Consider the following 26507-nt stretch of genomic DNA (forward strand, 5'->3'; position numbering starts at 1 on the left):
ATATAGAAGGTAGATAAATCGATTTGATAGCTAATAGATAGGAGGAGATAGAAGATATATAGATGGCTAGATAGAGAAATGGTCAGATAGACTGATATATAGATGGGATCTAGACAAATTTTAGGAGATGTATAACTTGACAGATAGATGATGGATATATAGACAGATGATAGATGATAAACATCTTCATCCGAGCATTCAACCAAGGGCTATTAAAAGAGCAATACATCCTCTGCCCACAAAAGTCCACATGCAGGGGGCCCCTTTAGGACAGGGGCCCTAGACAAATGCTCAGTTTGCTGTCCCCTAACACTGGCCCTGACATTCACATCTCATTTTTGGCATACAGCAGGAACATACATCACAAAATTTAAAAAAGAATGGATTTTTAGCTCTCTGTTTTATCCATTTTATATGTTTTGCACACATCCTCATGAAATTTGGGCAAAAAAAATGTATTAGATGGACAAATGCATACATTGTGGCTATGTTGTGTGTTCGTCATCCATGTTAAAAAAAACAAAACAAAAAAAAACTAAACCTATGCTCTGCACAAGGTACATAAAAACACAGCAGGCACAAGCCATTGAGGTTATTTCCTCTTGTGCTCTGACAACATGTCCCTCATGTAACACACAAAGCGGTGATGCAGGGTCATATAATCTCATATATGATACACAGACAGGCCTAAAAAAGAGAAATATGACACCCTATACAGAGATCTCCTTCATGGCCCACTGTACCTACCTAACTCATCCCGCTGACAATGCCCTCATGACCTGCTACTTTGAGGCCAGGCATCTCCTGGATGGTTTTTATGATGACCCAGGCTATGCGTAACATGCATCTGAAACGCAATTTTATATGTAGGGGCAGGATAGGTAGATTGTTGGCCTAACTAACTATGCTTTTCCAAAGTACATGTGCGACCACCAGACCTTGCACATCCTCCACATGGTGACTACACACATCCGGGATGTCTTTCTTCATTACCGTACGATTCTATACAAGGCACACTCGTGCTATTCTGCGGCCTCATAGGCCTAATCTCCCTCTTACCGAAATTGATCCCTGATGAATTCACCTTTCTATCTGGTCCTATCACTGAACAGGCAGTCTCATACTATCTCTGCGCTTCACAACAACTAAACAGAAAGCCCTGGTGCTCATTCCTCAGAATATTACAAGCTCCTGTGCCCCCACATTGTCCCGCTTATGACTATGTAACCAATCCAAGATCCTTGCTGATCAACAGTTGCCCATTGACTTGGCTTCTCTTTAACCTAGATCCTGTTAATATTTTTGTGATCTCTTCAGAACTAGCGGGGATTTCAGGGCATTGTGGATGGTGGGGAGGTGGCCTTTGCTGACTATTTACTTTTGTTCATCTTGTGCCCTCAGGATGCCCAGAGCCCTGGCACTAATACTCACTGGCGCACCCTGCCCACTTTTAGTCCCTGTTGTTCCCTTTTCACGGTGGCAGGCTGACTCTTTTACATACCTGGGAATACAGGTGACACGTAACCCATCCAAGCTTTGCACTGTCAGCATTTAATCACCTTTATGCCCAACTATGCACTGACACTCTAGCCTGGCCACACAAATCTACTAAAAATGGTCTCTTTCATATGTCTCCTGTACCTTTTTTTTCCCAAATATATCCAGCAGATTTATCCCTTACTTGTCCTCTGTATCTACTCTATTTATCCCTCCAACAGTCAATTAGGGATAAACCACTGTGGTTTAGGGTCTCAAATTGACCTTTCTTTCAGTCTTTATGTGCTGTAAAAAAAAAAAGATCAGAAGATCCTGCACCTCTTGCGCATACCGCACATGTGCTGTACCTACAGCGCTTGTGCAGTGAACCCGCCAATGGGAGTGAGGGATGAGCTGAGTATAAAGGTTGTTTTTTTTTTTTTTAATAGAATCGCTCAAAAATACCAGATAATGATATGGGACAATAAAGCACCAATCCGTAAGGACCTGTGGGTGCTTTAGTTTCCCAAATCACCAGGACAGGTCCCCCTTAAGGCCCTAGTCACTTGGTGGTAGCCTATGGCAAATATACACCCTCCTACTTCTCCTGTATCTTCTCTTCAACCCTGCTTCCTTATTTTCTTATCTTGGCCGTGTTTTGACAGCTGGTACGTATTGTGAAACTTGTTCAAAGACAGCAGCTTTAATTTTTAAAACCCAAAAAACCATCCAGGCGCACAAGACAAGAAATCATGCACATTGTAAGCTATATGTGCATCCGTCTTGTCTACAGATATGAATAAATACACCAGAACTCACGTTTCGATCCTTTTTTGGGGGTGTGGAAAACCTGTCTGCCTGCTCTATGCAAAAAAGTGAGATGTGAATGAGCCTTAAATGTGCTGCATCAGCGGTGGTAGTATGGACATGCGTGGTACATCCTAGGCTTTGGGGCATTCCCTCCTGCACTCAATTTGAGCGAGCAATATCACTTGCATTCAGTGTTTTGTCACCTTCCTTTTAATTGTGCCAGTTTCCAAGCTGAAAGACAAATTCGCAAATGAAATTACAGCAGGTAAAGCAATGTTACAGGCGCCTGCAAAGGATGAGAACGGAGAAGCCGTGCAGCGTGAAGTGGCGAGCAAATGTTTCTCACATTGCACTTGTGAAGTCTACATTTTCTCATTCCCTTCTGGGCTTCAGAGAAGGCTTTTTTTTATATTACTTGATCTATATTGTGCTATTACCGTAATAAATGATATGTTAGAGGAAACTAAAAGAGAAGTAGTAATCACAGACGATTCCTGTATTGTGGCCTCGAAAACAATATGTTCATTTCCCAACATCATGAAGGACAGGATTATAAGTAGGGTCACATGAAGTTTGCTTCTGGTGACCTGCTTACTTTTAACGGGGCAATTATCAAAAAAGTGTATATATGTATGTGTATATATGTATGTCTGTGGCAAAAATACATTTTTATTGTGGTTATTACTAGAACTATAAACTACATTGCTGTGTGTATCTTCCCCAATTCTGTTTCCAAGTAATTCATAGGGCTGTTTGTCTCCAGGTCACATTAATAAGAAAGTTCACTGTTCATGAGGGTTGTGTACAACTAATATAGAATAATTCTATGTAGTGAATAATTCTAATCTTGTTATAATTGCTTATAAAACTTAGTATTTGTGCTTCCTACCACTGTGGGATGACAGGAAGCATCTTCTTTCACATGACTTTTAGTTTCGCTGAATTAGTTAAAAATAAGATTGCACGTATCTATGTTTGCCATAGCTCTTCTCATAATTTACTTAACCTATTAAGGTCAAAGTAACCGACCCCTTCCCGAAAAATACCAAGTTTCTGTTTAATTTTGTGACAAATTGCCAGAACTTACTGGCATCTACACACCTGCTGAGGTAGTTAGTCGCGTGTTTCACTTTCACCTCCGCCCCCCATAATCATGATTGGACATTTATGCTGTAACAATGCATTGTGTGAATTTTGAATTGGATGATGTATTCATGATTCCGTGTACAATTTTTGCATATAAACTGTATGTCTCATGGATGAAATTTAGTTCTGGTCTGTTGTGCAGGGCCCATTACTAATAAACTGCCCTTTCCTTAATGATACAGTTTGTTGGTGATCAATGGGAGACTGAGAAGTTTATTTTCCATAACAAAGACGAACGACACAGACAAATTAGTCCTCCATAAACTACCTGTTGGAGTTGTAACTGAGGGTGCTGTCACATGGTGCGTTCTTGGTGCTTTTTTAAACGCACTGAAAACGCATTTGTTTTTGCATGCATGCTATGCATTTGGATGGTTTTATATCTGTTTTTCTTCATTTGTGGAAGGTTAAGTAGCTGTGAAAATGTTAATACAGAATTCAAACCAGACAAACAGGTGGTAAACATACAAAAACGCACCAAGAACGCACCGTGTGACAGGACCCTCAATGTCAATTTCTTCCTAATTCAGTGACAGCACTGATTCCATTTGGGTCATATTTGTTTTGACCTGAGAGAACAGATAAGCATAGTTGTCTAATGCCTTCCTTTTTTTCCAGGCCTGTATTTCTACTGAAACTTTTGATGAAGAAATAATTTGCCTGGATAAAATGTTTCCTAAATATGTTGCATGCCCAATGTGTGGAAGTAACTTCCCTCGAACCCAAATTGAGCGGCACGCAGCATTCTGTGATGGGACGGATGGGCAGCAAGAAATGACCGGTTTGTATAGACTGTACCTTGAAGGGAACCTGTCATCACATTTTCACATATACAGCTAGTGCATGTTGCTTTAGTGCTTTTTTTAACTACCTGACACCCTTAATTTTAGCTAGAAATTGTTTCCCTTACATCCATATAAATAAACTTTATATTTTATTTCCTGGCATCAGATGGGTCATGTCCTGCTCCACCAACCCCTCTCATCTACTTCTCCCCATGTCCCATTCCTCTTCTCTGCATGTCATGTGACAAAGTGACATCATCACAAGCCCTTTAGCCTCATAACATTAGCAAACTGTACACCTTGCATATATCTGATCACATGAAATCATAGCAGCCTCCATGGACTTCTACTCCTCCACATCCTCCATGGAGGCTGCTGTGATTTAATCTAGTCACATACAAACATGAGGTAGACATTGCAGATGTAACAGGACCTTTGATGATTTCATCCTGATCACATTTTATTCCAAGAGTTCTTCATACATCAGAATATCATAGCCTGTTAATCTGGAACAAGGAGGCAGGGCAATGTAAGTAAATTGTAATATAAATGACTTACTTATTGTGATGGACTCGCATCAGGTGGGCTGCATATAAATCTACAAACTGATTTTTGTAAAATTGCAGCCATGGAAAGGAACCAATGCTTTTTTATCATAGTTTTTAATGAAGCCTTGCCCAATGCTTTTTAATCATAGTTTTTAATGGAGCCTTTACTTTGGGTGGGTTAATTTGCACGACAGGTTCTCTTTAACATAACATTATAGATTTTATATAATAAATTTTTAATATGTAGAGGAGCTTTGGTAAAAGTATTAATAGCTGTTCATATGGTAACAGAATTGCACACATTGCAGTGTTTGTGTTTCAGCTATTTGATGTCACTGTATGTCATTCTATTTGCTTTTAGTTCTGAGATCAAGAAATAAATTGACGAGGAAAAGTCAGGAGAGTTCAGCTGTCAGCATTGCCCCTGGAGACTCTGGCAAGTAAGTAGGTATGCCCATTTCTCTTTCTCTATGCAAGTCATTATTAGAATGGTATCGCTCTTCCATTGTAAGGTGAATTGACCCCAACCCTTTAGCTTCTAGACAAGGCTAGTAAAATCACACCACGTTTTTTTCTTGGGTGGGTATTAAATGCAACTTTAACATAACTTTATGTGGCATCAACATATTGTGGAGCATTTTACAATCCATAGGGTACATGGACAGACCATTACAAAAGAACAGTCTAAGCTATTGCATTTATAGAAGTCAAGGTCATATACAATTGTCCTTCAGTTTGTTATAAAAGAATTTGGGTATTTGTTTGTATGGGGTAAAGGGAACTGTATAAGCTCAGTAACAAGAAATAAGAAAACTAATAATAACAAATCCAAATATGACACCATGCTGTCAGATAAGCATACATTGAAATATCATGTGACACACTCATGTCATGGAATGTCAGAGATTGGTTGTTTCTCCTCAGACTCAAAGGTGGTGCCACAGCACAAATTTAGCCCTTAAAGAGAACCCGTCATGCAAAATAACCCCCCTAAACTAAATATATTTTCATAAACCGCCATTAGAGAGCATTGCCTCTATCCCTTCATTGTCCCTCTACATGCCTGTAAACCTAAGCAATGAGGTCCTAAAGCTGTATGCAAATGACCTGTGAAATGTCCAATGAAGCATTAGCATATTCAAGCTGTCCACTCTATTCATGAGTGGGAGGCACAGCCACACCCCCAGTGCATGACTGACAGCCTGTATAATGATGTGAGGCTGTATAATGATGTGCTTCCTGGTGCTGGTGGCCACACCCCCTGCAGCCTGTGTGTGCATGTGTGTGTATAGGACAGGTAGAGCAGCTCCAGGCAGCCATGTTACAGCAGAACATGTCAGATTCATGTGTAGCTGATGTCTGTGTCTCTCACCTGTATATTAGGAGGATGCAGCATGTCAGCAGATGTAGCACACACACTAGCCATGCTTTACTATACATTACACACAGACATGAGCAGGGGGAGGAGAGGGGAGGGGGAACAGGGGTGACATCACTGCCTCTGACCATGTGACCAGCCTCAGTTACATGATAAAAAATAGACAATTTTACAATGAATAATGTATGAAATAACTAGATAAAGGCTGGGATGGGATCCTTGTGAGCTGCTCCAACAGGTAGAGGTGACAGAGACCTGATGACAGGTGTCCTTTAACCTATGAGCCGCAGCGAACGTCTTCATTTGTAGGATTTATTTTACACTTGGAATGGAGCCATTTTTTTTTTAAACCTTAGAGACGCAGTCTTCTATTTATTGCTTCCTGTCCAAAATTCCCTGTTGCTTAGGTCATGTGATCTCTCTCACTATTTTGTAGTAGAATTTAGTGAGTTATTACACAGTCCCCCAAGCTAATACCGTCTCTAGCATGTGATACACCCCCAGGTAGGACGGGTAACCTAGAAGCCATCACAAAGAAAGCAGAATCACACTCAGAACTTCTTAGGCCCAATTCTCATCTCTGTTGGATCTTCAGTTATTTGCATCACTTAATCCGAACCAAAACTAGATGTGGTTGAAGATGCACAGAAAAGGTTCTAGGCTTTCCAGCAACAATACAGAGATAAGGTATAAAAAACAGTATTAAAAAGACACATGTCCATCACATTCAACCAAGGGAAGGAAGGGATTGGATGGGAAGGGTTTGAAGGGAAACAATTCTATATAACATAACCATCAATGTTACTTTGATGTAAAAAGACATCTAGACCCGTCTTGAACCACTCTGCTGTGACCAGCGCCTGGGGCAGGCTATTCCACAGATGCACAGTTCTCACAGTAAAAAAGCCTTGTCCCCTCTGGTGATTAAACCTTGTTTTCTCCAGACAGAGACCGTGTCCCCTTGTCTTTTGATTTAGCCAAATAACATGAGAGGTATGGCAATGGGAGGGATCACCCACATTGCCCATATTTAGTTGTGAAAATCCTACATGTATTGGGTCATAGGCTCAGTTTTCTGGAACTGCTGCAGTGCATTTAATACGGCCACTAGCCATTGAGTGTATGAATATCTAGCTAAACTGTTAAACTAAACACTGAGGGCATAAAGCACAAATTTATCCACAATACATTCAATGTATTCCTGCTGTATGAACAAAAGCTACTAAGTCCATTGTGTATTAATACACACAGTGCTCTGCGTTTGCCTTTTTTGTCATCGTCCGTGACACCCTACAGGTTAAGTAAGTAACACTGGTGTACTCCAAATGAAGTAGCACTTCTAGCACAACAGCTCTCTACTCCATGTTGGCCTTACTGAACTGATAATCTAGTTAAGCTTTCTTTGTAATATGAAACCATTGTGGTCCTAACACCCTGGAGAAACATTTTCTATGCTTTATTATTCTGTTTTATTTCTGTAAAACACTGGTTCATAACGACAGCCTGCAACGTGGATGACAAAATATTACTGTTATCTAGTAGTGGATTTATATGTTATCATTTCAGTATAGCTGGGAAAGAGCCTTCACTTGTGTGAGAATAGCCCTCTGTCTGCGGGAAGGGAGGCAGGGTGAGACTAGCCACTCAGTTGCTGTTCCGTTCCTGGGAGGAGGGGGGGATGGGACTCCCCAGTTTTAAGTTGAGGAGCTCCGTTATCTCACTTCCCTTCAATGTTCCACATTAAGAAATCGGGCACCATGACACTCCTTATTGACCCTGTTCTGACCTGTATGCTCTACCTGAGCATTTTCTGTTGGGGGAGATGGGAGGACCAGGGGGGCATCTCCCCTACTGCGGTAGCTCCTCCTGATATGGGCGAGAGTACACTCTCATCACTATGCCAGTGGTTTTGACAAGTTTACCCCCCTGTGGAATAACCCAGCACTTCCAGAACATTCTTTGGTGCCTAATGAAGCTAGTTGCAGAGCCAGAGGGGTGTTCTGGTTAACATCAGAGGGGACTTGGCTCATTTCAGCAGCTGAAGGACTCCCACCCGCTACCAAACTCCTTCCACCTGCTATACTTCCAGCTTTGTCATGACATAAACACGCGATTCCCGGGTAATCAACTGGTAGAGAACTCCTTTCCAATCTCCCCTAACTTAGGACATTAAACATAAAAAAGTATATAAACCAGAGGCATTCTGTCCCCTAAGTGCTCCAAGACCTCAGGAACCTTCCTTCATCTACTATGGTCCTGCCCTGTGTTTAAGGGGTTCTGGGAACAGGTCCACAAATTTGTGTTTGATACATTGGGGGTGTCTGTCCCTGACGACTTTAAGCTTCGTAGATCCTGAACTGTTCCAATCCATTAATGACAATCTCAAAAACAATTGAGGTAGAGGTATGAAGTAATACTCAGTAGTCCTCTGTATGGAATTAGTAGTATCTGTAACTGGTAATAGATATACAAAACCTACTCAAGAAAAAACACCAGATTTGCACATAAATTTGTTATGAATCAAATGACAAAACTTTATTCAAACATTTACAATAAAAAACATACAATGGGAATAAAATACTTGAAACAGGGTCCTTGACGCCCCTTGACGAAGGCAGCGTGCCGAAACGCGCGTCGGGGTGTATTCCTGGTGCCAAGGTAACTGTTGTATTGGACTTATTATATTGATTTTTTTTTGCCATACATGACTTGACGACATGTTACTGTCTTTATTTCATCATCTCTTGGCACAACTGATTGAGATTATATATTCACTCATCAAATACTTTCTCATTTTCACACCTCTTGTTGTTTTTAAGACCATCTCTCCAGCACTAGCTGATCTCCTCTGTGTTAAAACGCCTGTTTCAAGTATTTTATTCCCATTGTATGTCTTTTATTGTAAATGTTTGAATAAAGTTTTGTCATTTGATTCATAACAAATTTCTGTGCAAATCTGATGTTTTTTCTTGAGTTGGTACTGTTCCAATCCACTAAAGAACAAGCTTTCCTTACCGTAACCTTGTATTGTGCTAGGAAAAGAGTTGCTAGATTCTGGATGGCTGCTTATCCCCCTCTCTTCTTGCCTTACTGGATTGTACTATTAGGAGTTGCCCTTGTTTAGTTCGCACTTGAATCTAGTTGTTGTTTCAAGGGTATGAACTATGTGTTTGAACATGCCGCCATATGGCATACTCTACACATGTAGGCCTCATTCATACAACCTTTGCTTGAAATCATTTAAATCATGCGACCAGATCACGGCCCCCTTTTTGCCCATGTGAATGTACCCATACACGCATACATATGATTGATGTTCCTGTAAGTGTTCACGTGGAGATTATACTTCTGTTGTAGCAGACCATGTATTCTGAATGTTGAATAGGAGTCCTATGAGACCAGCATCTACGTGCTTTGACTACTGTGTAAATCATTTCTCCAATGTGCCCTTAAATAAAGTCTATTGTTTAATTAAAAAAATCGGTTTATGGTTACCGATTGCATGTTCATGTGATATCACCCTCAAAATCATGTTACGTACACACCCACAAACAGCACTGCTATACACACATTCACACACAGCTCTTCTACATATAAAGTGTTACTGCATACACCCATGCTGCATAAGGTACCCTAGACCGCCATCACACGTTCTGTAAACATTGCATATCCTGGACTTTTACTAAATGATCAACGCAATGTGTATGATCAGGGATGGAGCCTTTCAATTGTGTTTAAAAATGCAATTGAAACTGTGTGTGAACGCAGTCTGTATGGTTTCAGATATCCAATAGGTCTTTTTTTGGCTAATTTTGGCCCCATGGCCTGTATAGAAAAAAAAACTTAAAAGAACCCATTGAACTTTACACTGGAAAGAATAGAAGCAATGGGATTGTCCCAGAAATAAACCTATTCCCCATTTACAGCTCTCTTTGCATCCAACTGCTATGACCCCCAGCATTAGGAGAGCAGGGGAATGTGAGTCCTCTGAATGAAGGGCCAATGCGCATGTGTGATCGGTGCTGGTGGGGCTTTTGGGCAGTGATCTCACACAGACGCATTGAAGTAAATGGAGTTTTGTCATACGTGCGTATCTGTGCATCAATCCTATTCCATCAATATCCTGATTGTTGGGGGGTGACTCACAGTATCAGAGGTAGATCAAAGCCCACATCAAATAAAATGATTTTGCCACAGTATTTCATGTGGTTCCCATGTAAACCGGTGACACATAAAACATGAATGTTTGTTTTTTATCCTATAAAACCTGCACATGCAGGGGAGCAGCCACCATAGCATGGACTTTTCTACAGACCTCAATTCTGAATGGCTCTGTGCTTTTTTTCTCTTTTACAGGTGTGAGAAGTGTTACCTATGTAAATCTCTAGTTCCTCTGAAAGATTATCAGGTACATGTGGACAAGTGTTTGCAGACTGCAGTACTAGAAACCCAAGGGAGCCAGAGACTCCGAAGCAACAAGGTAAGTGTAGTCATCTATTCTCAGCCTCCTGCAATACAGGCATAAAGCTTTTTTATGTTCTTTGGGGTTATTTTTAATTAAAGGAATGTGATGATAGAATAGTACCGTATTTTCCGGACTATAAGGCGCACTTAAAACCATTGGATTTCCGTGGAAATCCAAAGTGCGCCTTATAGTCCGGTGCGCCCTATGTATGGCGCTGGGCAGCGGACCATACTTACATAGGTCCCCGCTACTGGAGACCGGAGACAGCAGATCTCCAGCGGGAACTGCAGACCACGCGGTACGAACAACTACTGGCGCGTGGTCTGCAGTTCCCGCTGGAGATCTGCTGTCTCCGGTAGCGGAGACCTATGTAAGTATTGTCCGCTGCCCTCCTCCACCTCCCCCTCACCTTCCCCGCCTTCCCCGTCGCGTCTCGGCGTCGCGTCCCGTCGGGTCTCCGCCACGCCCCCGGACCCCGCGCCTTATAGTCCGATGCGCCTTATATATGTAATTATTACATATATAAGGCGCATCGGACTAATGCGCCTTATAGTCCGGTGCGCCCTATAGGGCAAAAAATACGGTATTTCTCATGTACTTTAAAGATCACATCTAATAAAGTAATGGAACAAAACCACACTGAGCAAAATTTGGCATTTAAAAAAAATGTTTTAGTAGATTTTTTCCCATATTGAACGTGGAGAAATTCAGTGCACACGATTGGCCTATATGAATAGGAACATAGGACCCCTCTAGGGTACAAAATCCAAACCTAAAGCTTCTGTTTTTAGTGAAGAGGCATGCGTCACATTCTACCTGGGCATACAGCAGCTGGGATTTTACATATTTACTTTATGAAATGTCTCATTCCTGAGGGGGAAGATGGAACCTGCCTCATACCGAATGGGACTGCTATGATGCATTGTTGTTGTAAAGTGTCTTTAATAACTTAACCTATTTAAGGACTGTGTCTTCAGGAAACGCTACCTGATAGATTTTGACAGCTGTCTGTCATTGACATCAGCAGGAATATCCAGGATCCAGTTGTGGGCTCATCAACATGCTGGAACAGTCGGAATCCTTGACAGGTAAGATGTGTATTAGCCTAAATGAGCTGCAGCCTAATAACCAATACATTGTTTACATTTATAGGATTGTGGCATTAACTACATGTATCCCCTTTCCTATCCCCTAAATGTGTGATCTTGGAGGTCATGTGCTCCAGTGACTTCCCTGGGTCTTTCAGGTTGGCTTAAAGGGGTTTGCCCACTAAAGAAAGTTTTCAAATCCCTAGTGATCCTTTCATTTAACCCCTTACTCTGCCATTTTACTTTAGCTCATTAGCTCAGGGTAAGATTGTGCTGTGTGGCGTGGCCTGGTCCTATGGATGCTGCACTCCTGTACGTGAACCTCCTGTTGCCTGTGCTGACATTTCCTAGAAGGGAAGCGGAGGGGGGTGGGGGGGGGGCACGAAAGTCTTTCTGATGGACACCCCTTGGCCATTGTGTTAGGATAAATAAAGGTCAATTCCAAGTCCAATCCATCCTCCTGCTATCGCCTTTTGTAACTGCTGACAAAGTCCTTCACATAACCAAATCACCACCACTACTCCAACATACTCTCTGCAGAGTGTCTCACCCACACATTACCACTAGCACCAGAATACACACTGCAGAGCATCTCACCTGCACATTGCTGGATGAGTGCTTTCTCATCTTTAGCTGGCCAGCCTGGAGGTACAAGGTGCAGGGTATAAGGGTGCAGTCACACGGAGCTTGTGCTGCATTTACTAGCACAACACCAAGGGGAGGACCAAGGACAGAGCTGGACAAACAGAGGAGGCAGAGCTGGGGCACAGCGGGCAGAGTGAAAGAGAAGACAGTACCTCTGTTACCAGTCAATGGGCAATGGGCAAAGTGATGATGTGCAGTGACCAGTGCTGATCCGCTGGTACATCACACATCAGGACTGGTAGAGAAAATTTAGAAATATATCTGTAAAAGGCTGCATTTTTGTCAGTGACATCCAATTATGGAATATGCTTTGTGGGAATGCCTCTTAAAGTGGATAGATATAGATGATGCCATGGTCCCTTTACATGGCTCTCGCCTAAGAGCTCAAATTCATGGTTTAATGTTCTAAACTTCAGTTCAATTTAAAAAAGCATGTAGTTCTTTGAAGAGCATATAGTTCTTTGGAACTTAGAACCCAGCCTTGAACCTAGGCACATCTAATCCCTTCCTTTAAGCTACAGACTACACAATTGTTTTTTTTTTCTAATGATCATTACGCAAATAATGCTAAACCCGTACAAACTTTTCTTTTATTAGATGTTTAATGTTGCTAAATGAAAGTAAATATATCAGTTTTGACCAAACAAAGCTGCAGATACCTGTGTGATAAGCAAGACATAGATTTCCAGGGCTGTCTACAGCTTTGTATGTCAGTATACTCCCTTTAAAACAAAATAATAACTTTTATAGTGTAAATTATTTGAAATTGCGGTTTACTCCTAAATTGTTCAAACAATGATAAAAGGCATACAAATATCCACCAGGGACCTGTTCTACATCACAATCAAAACATAACTTGGCATGCAGAGAATTGTAAAAGATATTTATGAGTCGCCCTATGAGACTTTCAGTATTGTTGTTCATTTTCCAGAAAGCCACACATCACCACTGCGTGCTACTTGTCTTGTGTTGATTTTGTAGACCCTTGACCACAAGTGTGTAATAGAGAATCGCTCATTACTAGCTATTTCCCCTGTGAATACCTTCTTAATGAAGACTTTTCTTCCCTTTTATTGAGAGCAAACAGGGATATTGCACAGCCAGCCTTTGAAGGAGAGTATGTGGACTTTCTCGTAGTTTTTAGCCAGACTGTAATTAAAGGGGTATTTCACAAATAAGCATAATTATTATTCAAATGAGTCAGTAAGGTAGTGGCTAAGGTAATATGTAATTGTTTGGTATTTAAGATTTAGCTTTCCTTAGCAGAAAAATGCTGTGAACATACATAATAATGATGCAAAAAATTCTGCTAGTCCTCGTTTCAGCATAGGAGGTAAGGGATGAAAGATGGCTGCTCTCTGAGCTGGTCACATCACATGTCCTGCACCTACTTGCACCAGCTCATGTGATCATCACTCGATTCGGCTGTGGATGGTTACTCTCAGTAAGCCATGCCCCCACCATCACATCAAACCTATCACAATTTGGGGGCAGAACTAAGGAGCAAAGAAGCCCCAGATATCTCTGGGGAAGAGAAGGGAAGATGTTTGAGCCAGGACAGGACAGGAAGTGCAGGGGAATAGAAGGGACACCACTGATATAATTTATTTGGGGCTGGAGGGACAAGCGGAATATGTAGATCTTGTGATGATTAGTGATGGATCATTTGCGACCAAACTGACACAAAGAACCGGCTTTTTTCAGTGATGGAAGCAGTCTCCCACCTGAGAACCATTTCATTTAGATTACACTGAAGAGGGGTGAGCCAGGCACGGGAACAGAACATGAGGCCATTACCTGTCTGACCCGTCCCTCTCTCTTTCTAATAAAATCACCCTGCATTATTCTGCTTTGGGCTGCCGATTATCCGCACCCCTAAATGGCTGAACCGACCCCTGAAAGGAGACTCCGTTTATTATGTTCAGGAACCAGAAGATCAGGTACATTTTAGTGAACTTAGCCGAATCATGCAGTAGGAGGGAGGAGGTCAGGAGCTGCTCTTTGGGACACTAAACAACTATAGGTCCTTATTTTTTAGTGTCCCAAATTGCCCCGTATAACAGCTATCCATGGCCACATATAGCTCAGATCTTGTGTCGCTGTGTGATGCTGCCAATGAAGCCAGGCTGCACTACGGTGCCCTCATTGACAGCATGGCACAGGTGCCGAGAGCTGCGGACCAAGGAAAGTATGTGTGTATAAATATATATATAATATATATAAATTGCAGCCTGTACTTCAGTGATGCATATATAGGGCATTGTATTTAGTGAAAAACTTGCTATGAATTCAGTTAAATACATGGCATTCAATACTTTTATACTGATAATTTAGCATTTATTATAGTAAGGAACTGCAGGAGAATGTTTTTGTACTTCTAGTGATATAGAAAAATCGAGAATTTAGACAATTTAAGAAGATTTGGCATTAATAATACTGGTTTATAAATGCTGTGCTTATGTATCCGTTTACAGGGACAGTCAATAACGCTTCAGAACCCTTACATTTGAGGTAAGTCCTATTGAACCCTGCATGCAAACATAAAAACGCTACAAAGATTCAAAAGGTCTTGGATTTTAAAGTTGTCTAGGATTATACACTTTTTTTTATAGCGATGGCACCACAACTGATATGTCAGCTCTACCTGCGGATAGGTGTTTTGTTGTTTCTAGAAGAAAGTAGCCATGATTTTCTAATCTTAGATAACCACATTAACACATTACCCCTTAATGACTGCCATACAGATACGGTAGCACATATACACTCACCGGCCACTTTATTAGGTACACCATGCTAGTAACGGGTTGGACCCCCTTTTGCCTTCAGAACTGCCTCAATTCTTCGTGGCATAGATTTAACAAGGTGCTGAAAGCATTCCTCAGAGATTTTGGTCCATATTGACATGATGGCATCACACAGTTGCCGCAGATTTGTCGGCTGCACATCCATGATGCGAATCTCCCGTTCCACCACATCCCAAAGATGCTCTATTGGATTGAGATCTGGTGACTGTGGAGCCATTTGAGTACAGTGATCTCATTGTCATGTTCAAGAAACCAGTCTGAGATGATTCCAGCTTTATCATAGTACGGAATCCAGTCACACTGATTATGAATTTGAATTTTTTATTTTGCACACAGTTAAATTTAAGTGACGTTTCGGTCAATCACTGACCTTCTTCAGACACTGTGAATGTTAAGGTGGGATAACATAAGTATTTATACATGACAGTGGGGAAGGAAACAAAGGGATATGTACAGTGGGCATATTAACATATTTACACAACAAGTATACATGATACATATACAGAGAAGGTCAGGATAATTCCTGTGACAGCAAGGGTAAATCATGTATCAATTAACATAATATATCAATTCATATGGTAATGGATGAGCAGGGAAACTTTGGGAATGCTATAAGATTCAATAGTAGAAGGCTTGACAGGGTAATCAAGTAGTAATGGTACCTGTAAAGGAAGCATAAGAATATAAAACAGTGCTTACCAGTATGCAAGTTTAGTCAAAGTTCAGAAGCTGCTATGCAGGCTGGGCGCTTAGGGGAAGAGCGGAAGTCCGCTTGTATGGTAGAAGCGCTGCAGTGGTAAGTGTTGTGAGGCTTTAAATAGAAATCTTAGGCGCGCGAGCGCCTGAAAACGTCACTTCCGGTCTGGACCGGAAGTGTGTCATAGCTTGCGTTCCACCCGTTGCCGCGAGGTGGAACGCATGGGCTGTTATATGCTGATTGGAGCAGAGATGGTGGGGGAGTGGTTGTAGCAAGAATTAATGTAATGGATGTGCTACACGATAAGAGAAATTAGGAGAATGGCGCAATGATAGTATCAAAGGGAGATACTATTAGTAATATGGGATAATGGGAGTAATTAGGCTAAAAAGTAAATGCCTATATAATAGAATAAATTGAAAAGCGCCAAATATTGAAAGTGATATGTAGTGTATCATATGCTACAATGGGAGTAGATGCAATAGTATAGAATGGAATGTGAGAATATGGAATGTGAGAAAATATATGGCATATGTAGATGTACAAAGTGATAACATAGCAATAACACAGATTAGACATATATCTACTATATTGCATATACAATACCATAGCGTTGATGATATGTATTGTTTTCAGCGTCTCTGTAACAAAAATAGAATTGTTCATGTTAATAACAAATCAGCAGAAGCTTTGGATATTATAGTCCCTATTCATTCCTTTAGGTGACAACGTTTGTAGTGTGTGAATCCAAAACGACTCTCTTTTTTTCAGAATTGATACTCGGTCCCCACTGCGTCTCGGGGTCCCTATTTGTTCGATAACCTGGAATTTTAGTTGGTTAATAGAATGGTTTTTTTCCAGGAAGTGGGCTGGTATTGGGAGTAAAGTGTTCTTTAGTCTGATGGTAGATTTGTGTTTGGAAATTCTGTCTTTGATGGGTAATGTGGTCTCACCGACATATGCGAGGCCACATGGGCATTTGATCATGTAGATCACAAAATCGGAGTTACATGTGAAGAAATCATGTATGGGATAATTTTTCCCGTTAAGGGGGTGTGAAAAAGTCTCGCCTTTTTGTACATTGTTGCATTGTGCACAAGAAAGGCATGGGAAGGTGCCTTTTTTCTGAGTTTTCAGGAATAGTTGTTTTTGTAATTTAATTCCCGAGCCTATGTCAGCTTTAACTAGTCTGTCTCTTAGGTTATCGGGACGTTTGAAGCAGGGTAGAAATGGTTCGTTGAACTCTGGGATATTTGGGTGTCCTTTATGGAGTATGGGCCAGTGTTTCCGTATGATTTTATGGACTTTAAAGGAGAAAGGGTGATAGGTATGGACAAAAGGTATGCGACTTTGGGCGGACCTTTTGGGTCTCGAGGGCGTGTTTCTGTATTTTGTGAGTGTGTTGGAAGGGTATCCTCTTTCTGAGGTAAGCACTGTTTTATATTCTTATGCTTCCTTTACAGGTACCATTACTACTTGATTACCCTGTCAAGCCTTCTACTATTGAATCTTATAGCATTCCCAAAGTTTCCCTGCTCATCCATTACCATATGAATTGATATATTATGTTAATTGATACATGATTTACCCTTGCTGTCACAGGAATTATCCTGACCTTCTCTGTATATGTATCATGTATACTTGTTGTGTAAATATGTTAATATGCCCACTGTACATATCCCTTTGTTTCCTTCCCCACTGTCATGTATAAATACTTATGTTATCCCACCTTAACATTCACAGTGTCTGAAGAAGGTCAGTGATTGACCGAAACGTCACTTAAATTTAACTGTGTGCAAAATAAAAAATTCAAATTCATAATCAGTGTGACTGGATTCCGTACTATGATGTTTGAATGGGATTGGGACCCTATCCAGAGCACCTGAACAACAAAACCTAAGGTGTGCGATACAACTCCTATACGAAAATCCGATTCCAGCTTTATGACATGGTGCATTATCCTGCTGAAAGTAGCCGTCAGATGTTACAGGGTACATTGTGCTCATAAAGGGATGGACATGGTCAGCAACAATACTCAGGTAGGCTGTGGCGTTGCAACGATGCTCAATTGGTACCAAGGGGCCCAAAGAGTGGCAAGAAAATATTCCCCACACCATGACACCACCACCACCACCCTGAACCGTTGATACAAGGCAGCATGGATCCATGCTTTCATGTTGTTGACGCCAAATTCTGACCCTACCATCCGAATGTCGTAGCAGAAATCGAGACTCATCAGACCAGGCAACGTTTTTCCAATCTTCTACTGTCCAATTTCGATGAGCTTGTGCAAATTGTAGCTTTAGTTTCCTGTTCTTAGCTGAAAGGAGTGGCACCCGGTGTGGTCTTCTGCTGCTGTAGCCCATCAGCCTCAAAGTCCGACGTACTGTGCGTTGAGAGATGCTCTTCTGCCTACCTTGGTTGTAACGGGTGGCGATTTGAGTCACTGTCAGCTCAAACCAGTCTGCCCATTCTCCTCTGACCTCTGGCATCAACAAGGCATTTCCGCCCACAGAACTGCCGCTCACTGGATGTTTTTTCTTTTTCGGACCATTCTCTGTAAACCCTAGAGATGGTTGTGCGTGAAAATCCCAGTAGATCAGCAGTTTCTGAAATACTCAGACCAGCCCTTCTGGCACCAACAACCATGCCACGTTCAAAGGCACTCAAATCACCTTTCTTCCCCATACTGATGCTCGGTTTGAACTGCAGGAGATTGTCTTGACCATGTCTACATGCCTAAATGCACTGAGTTGCCGCCATGTGATTGGCTGATTAGAAATTAAGTGTTAACGAGCAGTTGGACAGGTGTACCTTATAAAGTGGCCGGTGAGTGTACATCACAGTGTCAAAATTTAAACAATCATATCTCCAGAAATGTGGCAGCTACAAACATAATTCTGGTGACATATTAAAGAGGATTAATATAATATTGCATTGTGCTTCAAGGTTAAGCAGAGCAGGATATCCACTGTTAAATTTACAGTAAAAAATTAGACTTTTAAATGCAGTCTCAATTCTAGACTGTCACTTTAAGAAACACAATCTTGATATTATATTAACCCCTTACCGACATGTGATGTAATACTACGTCATGTGCGGGTGAATGGAGAGGGCTCAGGGGCTGAGCAAAAAATAAAGGCCACATCCTTAACGACCTGGCCCTTTTTCGTGGCATTTCCATTTATTACTCCCCACCAACTTTTTTTTTTAATTATTATTTTTCCATGTAAAAAACTGTGTGAGGGCTTGTTTTCTACCTAAAAATTGCAATTCATAGTGACCGTATTCAATATTCCATGTCCTTTTTTGCAAGATGAGATGACATTTTCAATACTAACATTTTAAGGACTGATCGCCCTTTGAACACTTGTTATTACCTTTTTTTTATATGATGCAAAATGGAAAATAAGTGGCATATTCGACTTCAGGTGCTATTTTCTGTTACAGGATTAAATGCTGGGAATAACCGTTATTATACTGTGATAGACCAGACATTCTACAATGTGGCAATACTGAACATGTTTCTCAGACTCCCTTCCATGTATGGCAATGTATCGCCATTTTCCACATCATCTATTACAATATGCAAATTGTTTGACCCAGGGTTGTGATGGAAACAGATGGCCACTGCTTGATGAGGTCAGTGGGAGTGTAGGTGGCGCTTGCACTGATCGCGGGTTTTACCCATTATGCAGTAAATACCCACCTTGTATGGAGAGGTCTCAGTCCATGAGTCCTTTCCATACAGCGACAGCCGACGTGTTACATACTAATACGTAACATGTTGTTAAGGGGTTAAAGAAGAACAGAACTGCAAAAGCCGACCTGAACATTCAGGCACAAATGCACCTCTGTCAGGAAGGTTCATCATTATTCAATACTAGAGCAGCATTGTGCCTAAACACCTTAATAACCAGACACGTTTTGCACACATGGAGGTTTGATGACCCATCTTTTTTTTTATAGTGAACTACCAGAGCTATCTGTAAGGGGGGGGGGAGAGCACAAAAAATTTTTTTTCTTAATAAGGGTTAAACTAGTACTAATCTATAGAATTTTTTACATTTGCTAATTTACATCACAACAAAGAATACTAATTGGTTTTCTTTTGTTTATGTACAAGCAATGACCTTCAATTATTGCAGCCTCTTATCTATTGGGCCTCCGCTAGAACTACGCACTGTTTTCTGCTGTCTGTCTGTATGCATTACAGCTCTGCTTCTCCTTTCTTCATTCAAACTGCATAGCTGCAATGTCAGTAGATAATGCCATTCCCTTTGCCTCATATTATGCTGATATACAGGAAAGACTGGGCAGTGATCTTACTGTTACAAGTGGGGAACATGACTGAGGGAAGGATTGAGCTGTATCACACTGAACTGTCTGCTGTGAGATTGAAGGGGTTGAGCTCCCTGACTGCTGGGAGAGAGAGGTTGCTGACTGACTGAATCTTGCCCAGACGGATTTTAGTCAATAAGTTATAGCCATCCATGCAAACTGCCCTGTGCATAGGGTAACAAAATATTTAAATGTCCACATTGATAAAATTTTTTCAGCCTCTTCATAAATACAAAGGAAGAAAAGAAATAAGTGGGTACTTCCCGCATTTGGACGATCTTGGAGACTGACTGTTACATAAAACCTGGTCTCTGCTGCATCTGCCTTGCAGGGAGATCTTCCCTTGCGGGCAATTTAGCCACTTAACCCCTTACTGACATTTGACGTAATAGTACTGCATCGCGAGAGGAGCGTTCCCGCAATTTGCAGTACTATTACGTCAGGCTTCTGGCGCCTGAACGGAGCCGGTGCCAGAAGCTGCGGGTGTCGCCCATATATATTATAGCTGACACCTGCCTCTAACACCTGCGATCGGAGAGTTCTCATGTTAAATGTGGCAGGAGAGATACAGAGAGAACAGGGCTCCCTCCGTGTCCCACTGACAGACACAATAAATTGCAGTACAAAAGTACTGCAGTATATTATATGAAGGATCAAGGTATCCCCAGAGTAAGTTTTTAAATAATTAAAAATAAAAATCCCCCATTCCCTAGATATGTTTATATTTTGTGTTAAAAAAAAATAAAATAATAATATCAATTTTGTGTGGAGGGTTTATCACATCTGTAGTGGCTGTTTTAATTTGTTCGCTGTAGGAAAGAGTTAATAAATTTGAATTATTATGCTATGTTTACCATAATGATTAACCTATTGGAAAACAAATTTCTTACAGAAAAAAAACAAGCCCTCATATGCCCATGTCAGAATAGAAATAAAGTTATATAATGGAATTTGAGCAGAGAAAAACTAAAACAAGTGCTGTGTCCTGAACCCTTTAACGACGCATGGCATGACTATAGGGTCAGCTGCGGGTGTTTGGAGAATAATAATAATCATTCCTTTATTTATAAAGCGCACACAGATTACACAGCGCTGCAAAGAGCTTGCCAAATCGACTGAGCTCTTTCCATAGCCGGTGAGCATTTGCTGCATATTGCAGCAAACACCCACTGGTAACACCCACAATCGGTGCTAGTTAACCCCGCAATCGCCACTGGCTTGGATTGCTGCTCCCCGTGAAGTCATTGGGGAGCGGCAATGCGTTGCTATGTTAGCCTCTGGTCACACAAAGACTCTAGGTTGCAATAAATGGTGTGAAACAAGACAATGTACAATTTGCACATTGTAATAGATAATGGAAAATCGCCATATACTGCCATACTGTAGTAGCTCGCATGGAAATATAAAAATAGTTATGGATTTTTTAAGGTGGGGTATGAAAAATTCAAATGCAAAAAGGTCCTGTTGGCTAAGGGTCGTTTGAGTTATGTATGTTGTAGGTTTTCAATGCAGCAAGAACATCATATGGATCCATCCAGTTGTATTCGAAAAGGCAATATACTTTTAGATTTGTTCAGAATAATCCTTTTATTTGTTACTATAAAAAGCATCTTAAATCTAAAAATATGAAAAATGTGTAACCTGTCCTTCCTCCACCCTTTCATCCAGCCCTCCCAGTCAAGAACATGATGACAGTTTTGGCTCTGAGCAACTAAACCTCAGCGACTCTCCGATCAGATCTTTTGTATCGATCTCTGAAGCCACAGATTGCCTTGTTGACTTCAAGAAGCAGTTCAGCCGCCATCCTAGCCGTAGAAGACCCAGTCGGCAGGGAAGGAGACGGCGGGTGTGACTACAGCTTGCCATTCTGCAATTCAGGACCAAGTATTAAATGTTGACACATGTACAGTCTGTTTCTTTTAACCTTTGACCATAGTACACAAAACATAGTTTTTCACAATGTCCTCATTTGTTTGTCTCTTAATAGTTAAATGATGTTAGTGAATAGTATGGCATTGTAATACACAATAACTGTTAAAGTGCCTGCAATTGTAAATATATAATTTATGGTAATTATTTTATTTCCTTATGGTCCACAGTGAAACTCTATTCAATGTGGATGAAATATAATAAAATGCCAGAGAGTTATTTTCACCAGGGTGTATATGTTACTTATTCAGAGGTTACAATGGTACAATTACACACGATGGGTTAGTATAAAGAGAGTTGCAGTTTTATGCTGTTTCAAAAAGTGAGGGCCAGCAGGTCAAACGACTTATAAACAGGTTATAAATGGACTCTATATTTAACGATGGAAGTGATAGCGTGGATGGTGGACACCGAAGGGATAGATGGACGTAAGGTGAGAAAAACAGCAAACATTAGTACAATGACATAAAAGAGCTTAACAGAAATGCTTACTAGCAATAGAGGACATTTGTTTGTCTTGCTATTGCCCTTGATAATTGCTGTTTTTATCATTGCCATGCTGATAATATAGCAGCACACTCAGGCCGAGTATACTCCTCACTTTCCCTAGATCACATATAGAAATAAAAATGTAAAATCATAAACATGTTGGGTTTCCCAAAATGTCTTATCGATCAAAATATAGAAATGATTATTCCTAACAGTGAACCCTGCAACAAAACGTAGTGCCTGGATGTCTAAATCGCCATTTCACAATACATAAAAATGGAATCCAATAGTGATCAAAGGTTGTACAGTCCCCAAAATGGTATCAATGAAAATGTCAGCTTGTCGCACAAAAAATGACATACTGTATATTCCGGCGTATAAGACGACCCCCCTACTTTCCTGTTTAAAATATAGAGTTTAAGATATATTCGCCGTATAAGACTACCCCTTTTCCAACGCATACAAAACACCGGTAAACATTTAAAAAAAAACAGATTTGAATTTAACATGGTCCTTTTTTTAATGTAAATTCTTATGACAAGCAGGTATATAGCAGGAAAACTGTCGCTCATAAACATAAGGCATACAACAACATTACCATTACAGCACAGCCCCCAGTATTATACAGCACAGCCCCCAGTATTATACAGCACAGCCCCCAGTAGTATACAGCACAGCCCCCAGTAGTATACAGCACAGCCCCCAGTATTATACAGCACAGCCCCCAGTAGTATACAGCACAGCCCCCAGTAGTATACAGCACAGCCCCCAGTAGTATACAGCACTGCCCCCAGTAGTATACAGCACAGACCCCAGTAGTATACAGCACAGACCCCAGTAGTATACAGCACAGCCCCCAGTAGTATACAGCCCAGCCCCCAGTAGTATACAGCCCAGCCCCCAGTAGTATACAGCCCTGCCCCCAGTAGTATACAGCCCTGCCCCCAGTAGTATACAGCCCTGCCCCCAGTAGTATACAGCACTGCCCCCAGTAGTATACAGCCCAGCCCCCAGTAGTATACAGCCCAGCCCCCAGTAGTATACAGCCCTGCCCCCAGTAGTATACAGCCCTGCCTCCAGTAGTATACAGCCCTGCCCCCAGTAGTATACAGCCCTGCCCCCAGTAGTATACAGCCCTGCCCCCAGTAGTATACAGCACTGCCCCCAGTAGTATACAGCACTGCCCCCAGTAGTATACAGCACAGCCCCCAGTAGTATACAGCACAACCCCCAGTAGTATACAGCACAACCCCCAGTAGTATACAGCACAACCCCCAGTAGTATACAGCACTGCCCCCAGTAGTATACAGCACTGCCCCCAGTAATATCCAGCCAGCCCAGCATTAATAGAAAATAATAAACTTATATACTCACCCTCCGGTGGCCCCGACCTGCAGCGCTGCTCCCCCGATGTCCACGTGGGTCCTCTTCTGGCTTCGGCGCACGTCTTCTGTCTTCACTAACTTCGTGCCGGGCGCCACCATTGTTCTCCCCTGGACGGCGCCTAGTATGACGCGCCGCTGCTGACGTCATACTAGGCGCCGCCCCGGGGAAAAGCATGGCGGCGCCCAGCAGAAGAAAGAAGACTGCGGGGAAGACGATCCGCGCGGACATCGGGGCCAACGGAGGGTGAGTATGCACCCCGATGTCTTTTTGAGGCTGCCGGCAGCTTTTTGAGGCTGCCGGCAGCCATCGCTGTGCAAACACCCGCGATCGGTGCTAGCAATATGCAGCAAAGACTTGCCGGCTCAGCCCGTGAGCCCTCTCCATGCACCGGGACCCGCCGTATAAGACGATTACCGGCGTATAAGACGACCCCAGAGAAGACAGAAGATTTTTCTGTCTTCAAAAGTAGTCTTATACGCCGGTATATACGGTACTTTGACTTATGTGTCAAAGTACGGCAAAATTAAGACTTTTTTTTTCAGAATTGAAACATAACACCTGTGTAAATTTGTGTCTCTGTGATGGTATCAACGCAATGATAGGGGATGTGTTATTGGGAAATTACAGGAAAAGCTGTATGGTGAATATGGTGTGTTTTTTGCATTTACTACATTTGGAGTTCCCTGTACAATGAACAAAATATAAAGTGAAAGTACAATTTGTCCTGCAGATATTAAAAAATCAGACCCCTAGATTAAAAAAAAACTGATCAAATCAGCCCCCATTACCTAGAATAGAAATAGTAATAGTTATAATATAATAGTTATAGTTATAATATGATGCCCATATTATAACTAGTAATACTTATATTATGGGCATCATGGTGCCCAACAGTGGTTAGCATTACATACTTGCAGTTAGAAATGAAGCAGCACTCCGTAAAATAAAGTCCAGCCGCTTGAGAATGTCTTGATTGAAAAGACGAAACGTTGCATCATTAAGGTGGAATAAACTCACTGGACTTTATTTTATGGAGTGCTGCTTCATTGCTACTTTCTCCTGGATTTACAAATCGGTGTCGGACCCTCTTCTGAAGACCTGCACCAATCTTTTTCCTTTTTACACAGTACTGCTCCTTAGCCCTCCTTTTGTTTTTGACAGCCTTGCAGTTGGGGTCCTGAGTTCAAGTCCCATCCAGGGCAACATCTGCAAAGAGTTTGTAGCTTCTCTCCTTGTTTGCGTGGGTTTCTTCCGGGTCCTCCGGTTTCCTCCCACACTCCAAAATATACTGGTAGGTTTAATAGATTGTGAGCCCCAAGGGGACAGGGACTGATTTTGCAGGCTCTGTGTAGGGCTGCTTAATCTGTGTGCACTTTATAAAGAATTATATCATATCCCGTGGCGCTTTAAAATAATTAGTTATCCCTGAATCCCTAAATGCCTGATCAATTGAAATATAAAAATGATTTATTCCCGCAGCGCCAACAGGGGCCAAGTCCCAGCAGTCCACCAGTGCCCATACTGACAGCCCAGCCCTCATGGCTCTGGGCCCTAGTACCGAAATAGATGGTGCGTTGGACCTTGTGGCTGTGCCCATGGTGCATCAGAATGCCATCTTCCATGTAAATCAAATGGTTTTTCTACATTCATAGTACATTACTCTATGTATCATGTGCTTGTGATTCACTTCACCATCTAGGCCATATGTTTATTGTATATGTGGCCAGGAGCTGACAGATTTCCTATAGTGTGTACAGAGTGTAGGTCAGCGTGACAACACAAGACACTCCTGGGTTGTAAATGATGAGCAGCGTCTTCTGCTGGATCAGTCCCCATGTTATTTACAATATTCAGTCCCTTCTACTCGTGTCCCTGCGGACATCCCAGAACTGAACACACTATCCAGTGGCTAAAGATTGAAATGTACAATACAATTACTTTTTAGTGACGTTCTCCCTTTAAGCTCTGGCTTATTAACTTGTGTTGCATTTTGGAGCCTACAGACTGCTGCTCCTCTGCCTAAGTGACTGTGCTTAGTGGATATTACTAAGCATTTCTCTGCAGCCTCTGTTTACAGGGACATCTGTGAAATGACAGCTACTGAAATGTGCAATGATGTCTGAAATATTCATATCAAATCAGATGAAAGCAATGTCGGAGAAGTGTTTAGCTCATGTCTGTCTGCATCAAGGCTCATTTCGTCTGCAACTCCCTCAGGTCCTCTTAAAAATGCAGCATCTTTAATAACCCATATAATTCCTTAACCAAACAGGTAAAGTATATGTCATCAGCTTAACCACTCTGCCTCTTCATTTCTGGAAAAGAGGGAAAAAAAATCATCTGGGGCCATTGAAAGTTTCTTGTGACAGGAGGAATGCTCCATCTCTTCATTCTATGGATTGTGAAATTGTCAATTACTTTCCTTATCTCATTTACAAATGTCATATTGTCGCCCACGATTTTATAGCCTTGTATATGTAGTTTTTTTGGCTGATCATCAAAGCGAGAGATCCAGATAAT

At 41.6% G+C, this 26507-nt stretch overlaps 1 protein-coding gene across 6 annotated transcripts in view; it reads left to right on the plus strand.

Moving 5' to 3' along the window:
* Positions 1-22337, plus strand: part of UIMC1 (ubiquitin interaction motif containing 1) — a 66879-nt gene extending 44542 nt beyond the window's left edge. For 3 of the 6 annotated variants that reach the window (XM_072146239.1, XM_072146237.1, XM_072146240.1), the window contains exons 9-14: positions 4051-4213; positions 5127-5205; positions 10500-10623; positions 11633-11696; positions 14816-14852; positions 21852-22337. In XM_072146239.1, coding sequence (XP_072002340.1) covers positions 4051-4213; positions 5127-5205; positions 10500-10623; positions 11633-11696; positions 14816-14852; positions 21852-22035 — 651 coding nt within the window. In that variant the 3' untranslated portion in view covers positions 22036-22337. Of the gene's footprint in view, positions 1-4050; positions 4214-5126; positions 5214-10499; positions 10624-11585; positions 11697-14815; positions 14853-21851 lie in introns of those variants that run through there. The other 3 variants (XM_072146241.1, XR_011854862.1, XM_072146242.1) reach the window with 3 other exon arrangements.
* Positions 22338-26507: the final 4170 nt, after the last annotated feature.

Source organism: Engystomops pustulosus, chromosome 4, assembly GCF_040894005.1.
Source record: "Engystomops pustulosus chromosome 4, aEngPut4.maternal, whole genome shotgun sequence".
In the NCBI taxonomy this organism is placed as follows: domain Eukaryota; kingdom Metazoa; phylum Chordata; class Amphibia; order Anura; family Leptodactylidae; genus Engystomops; species Engystomops pustulosus.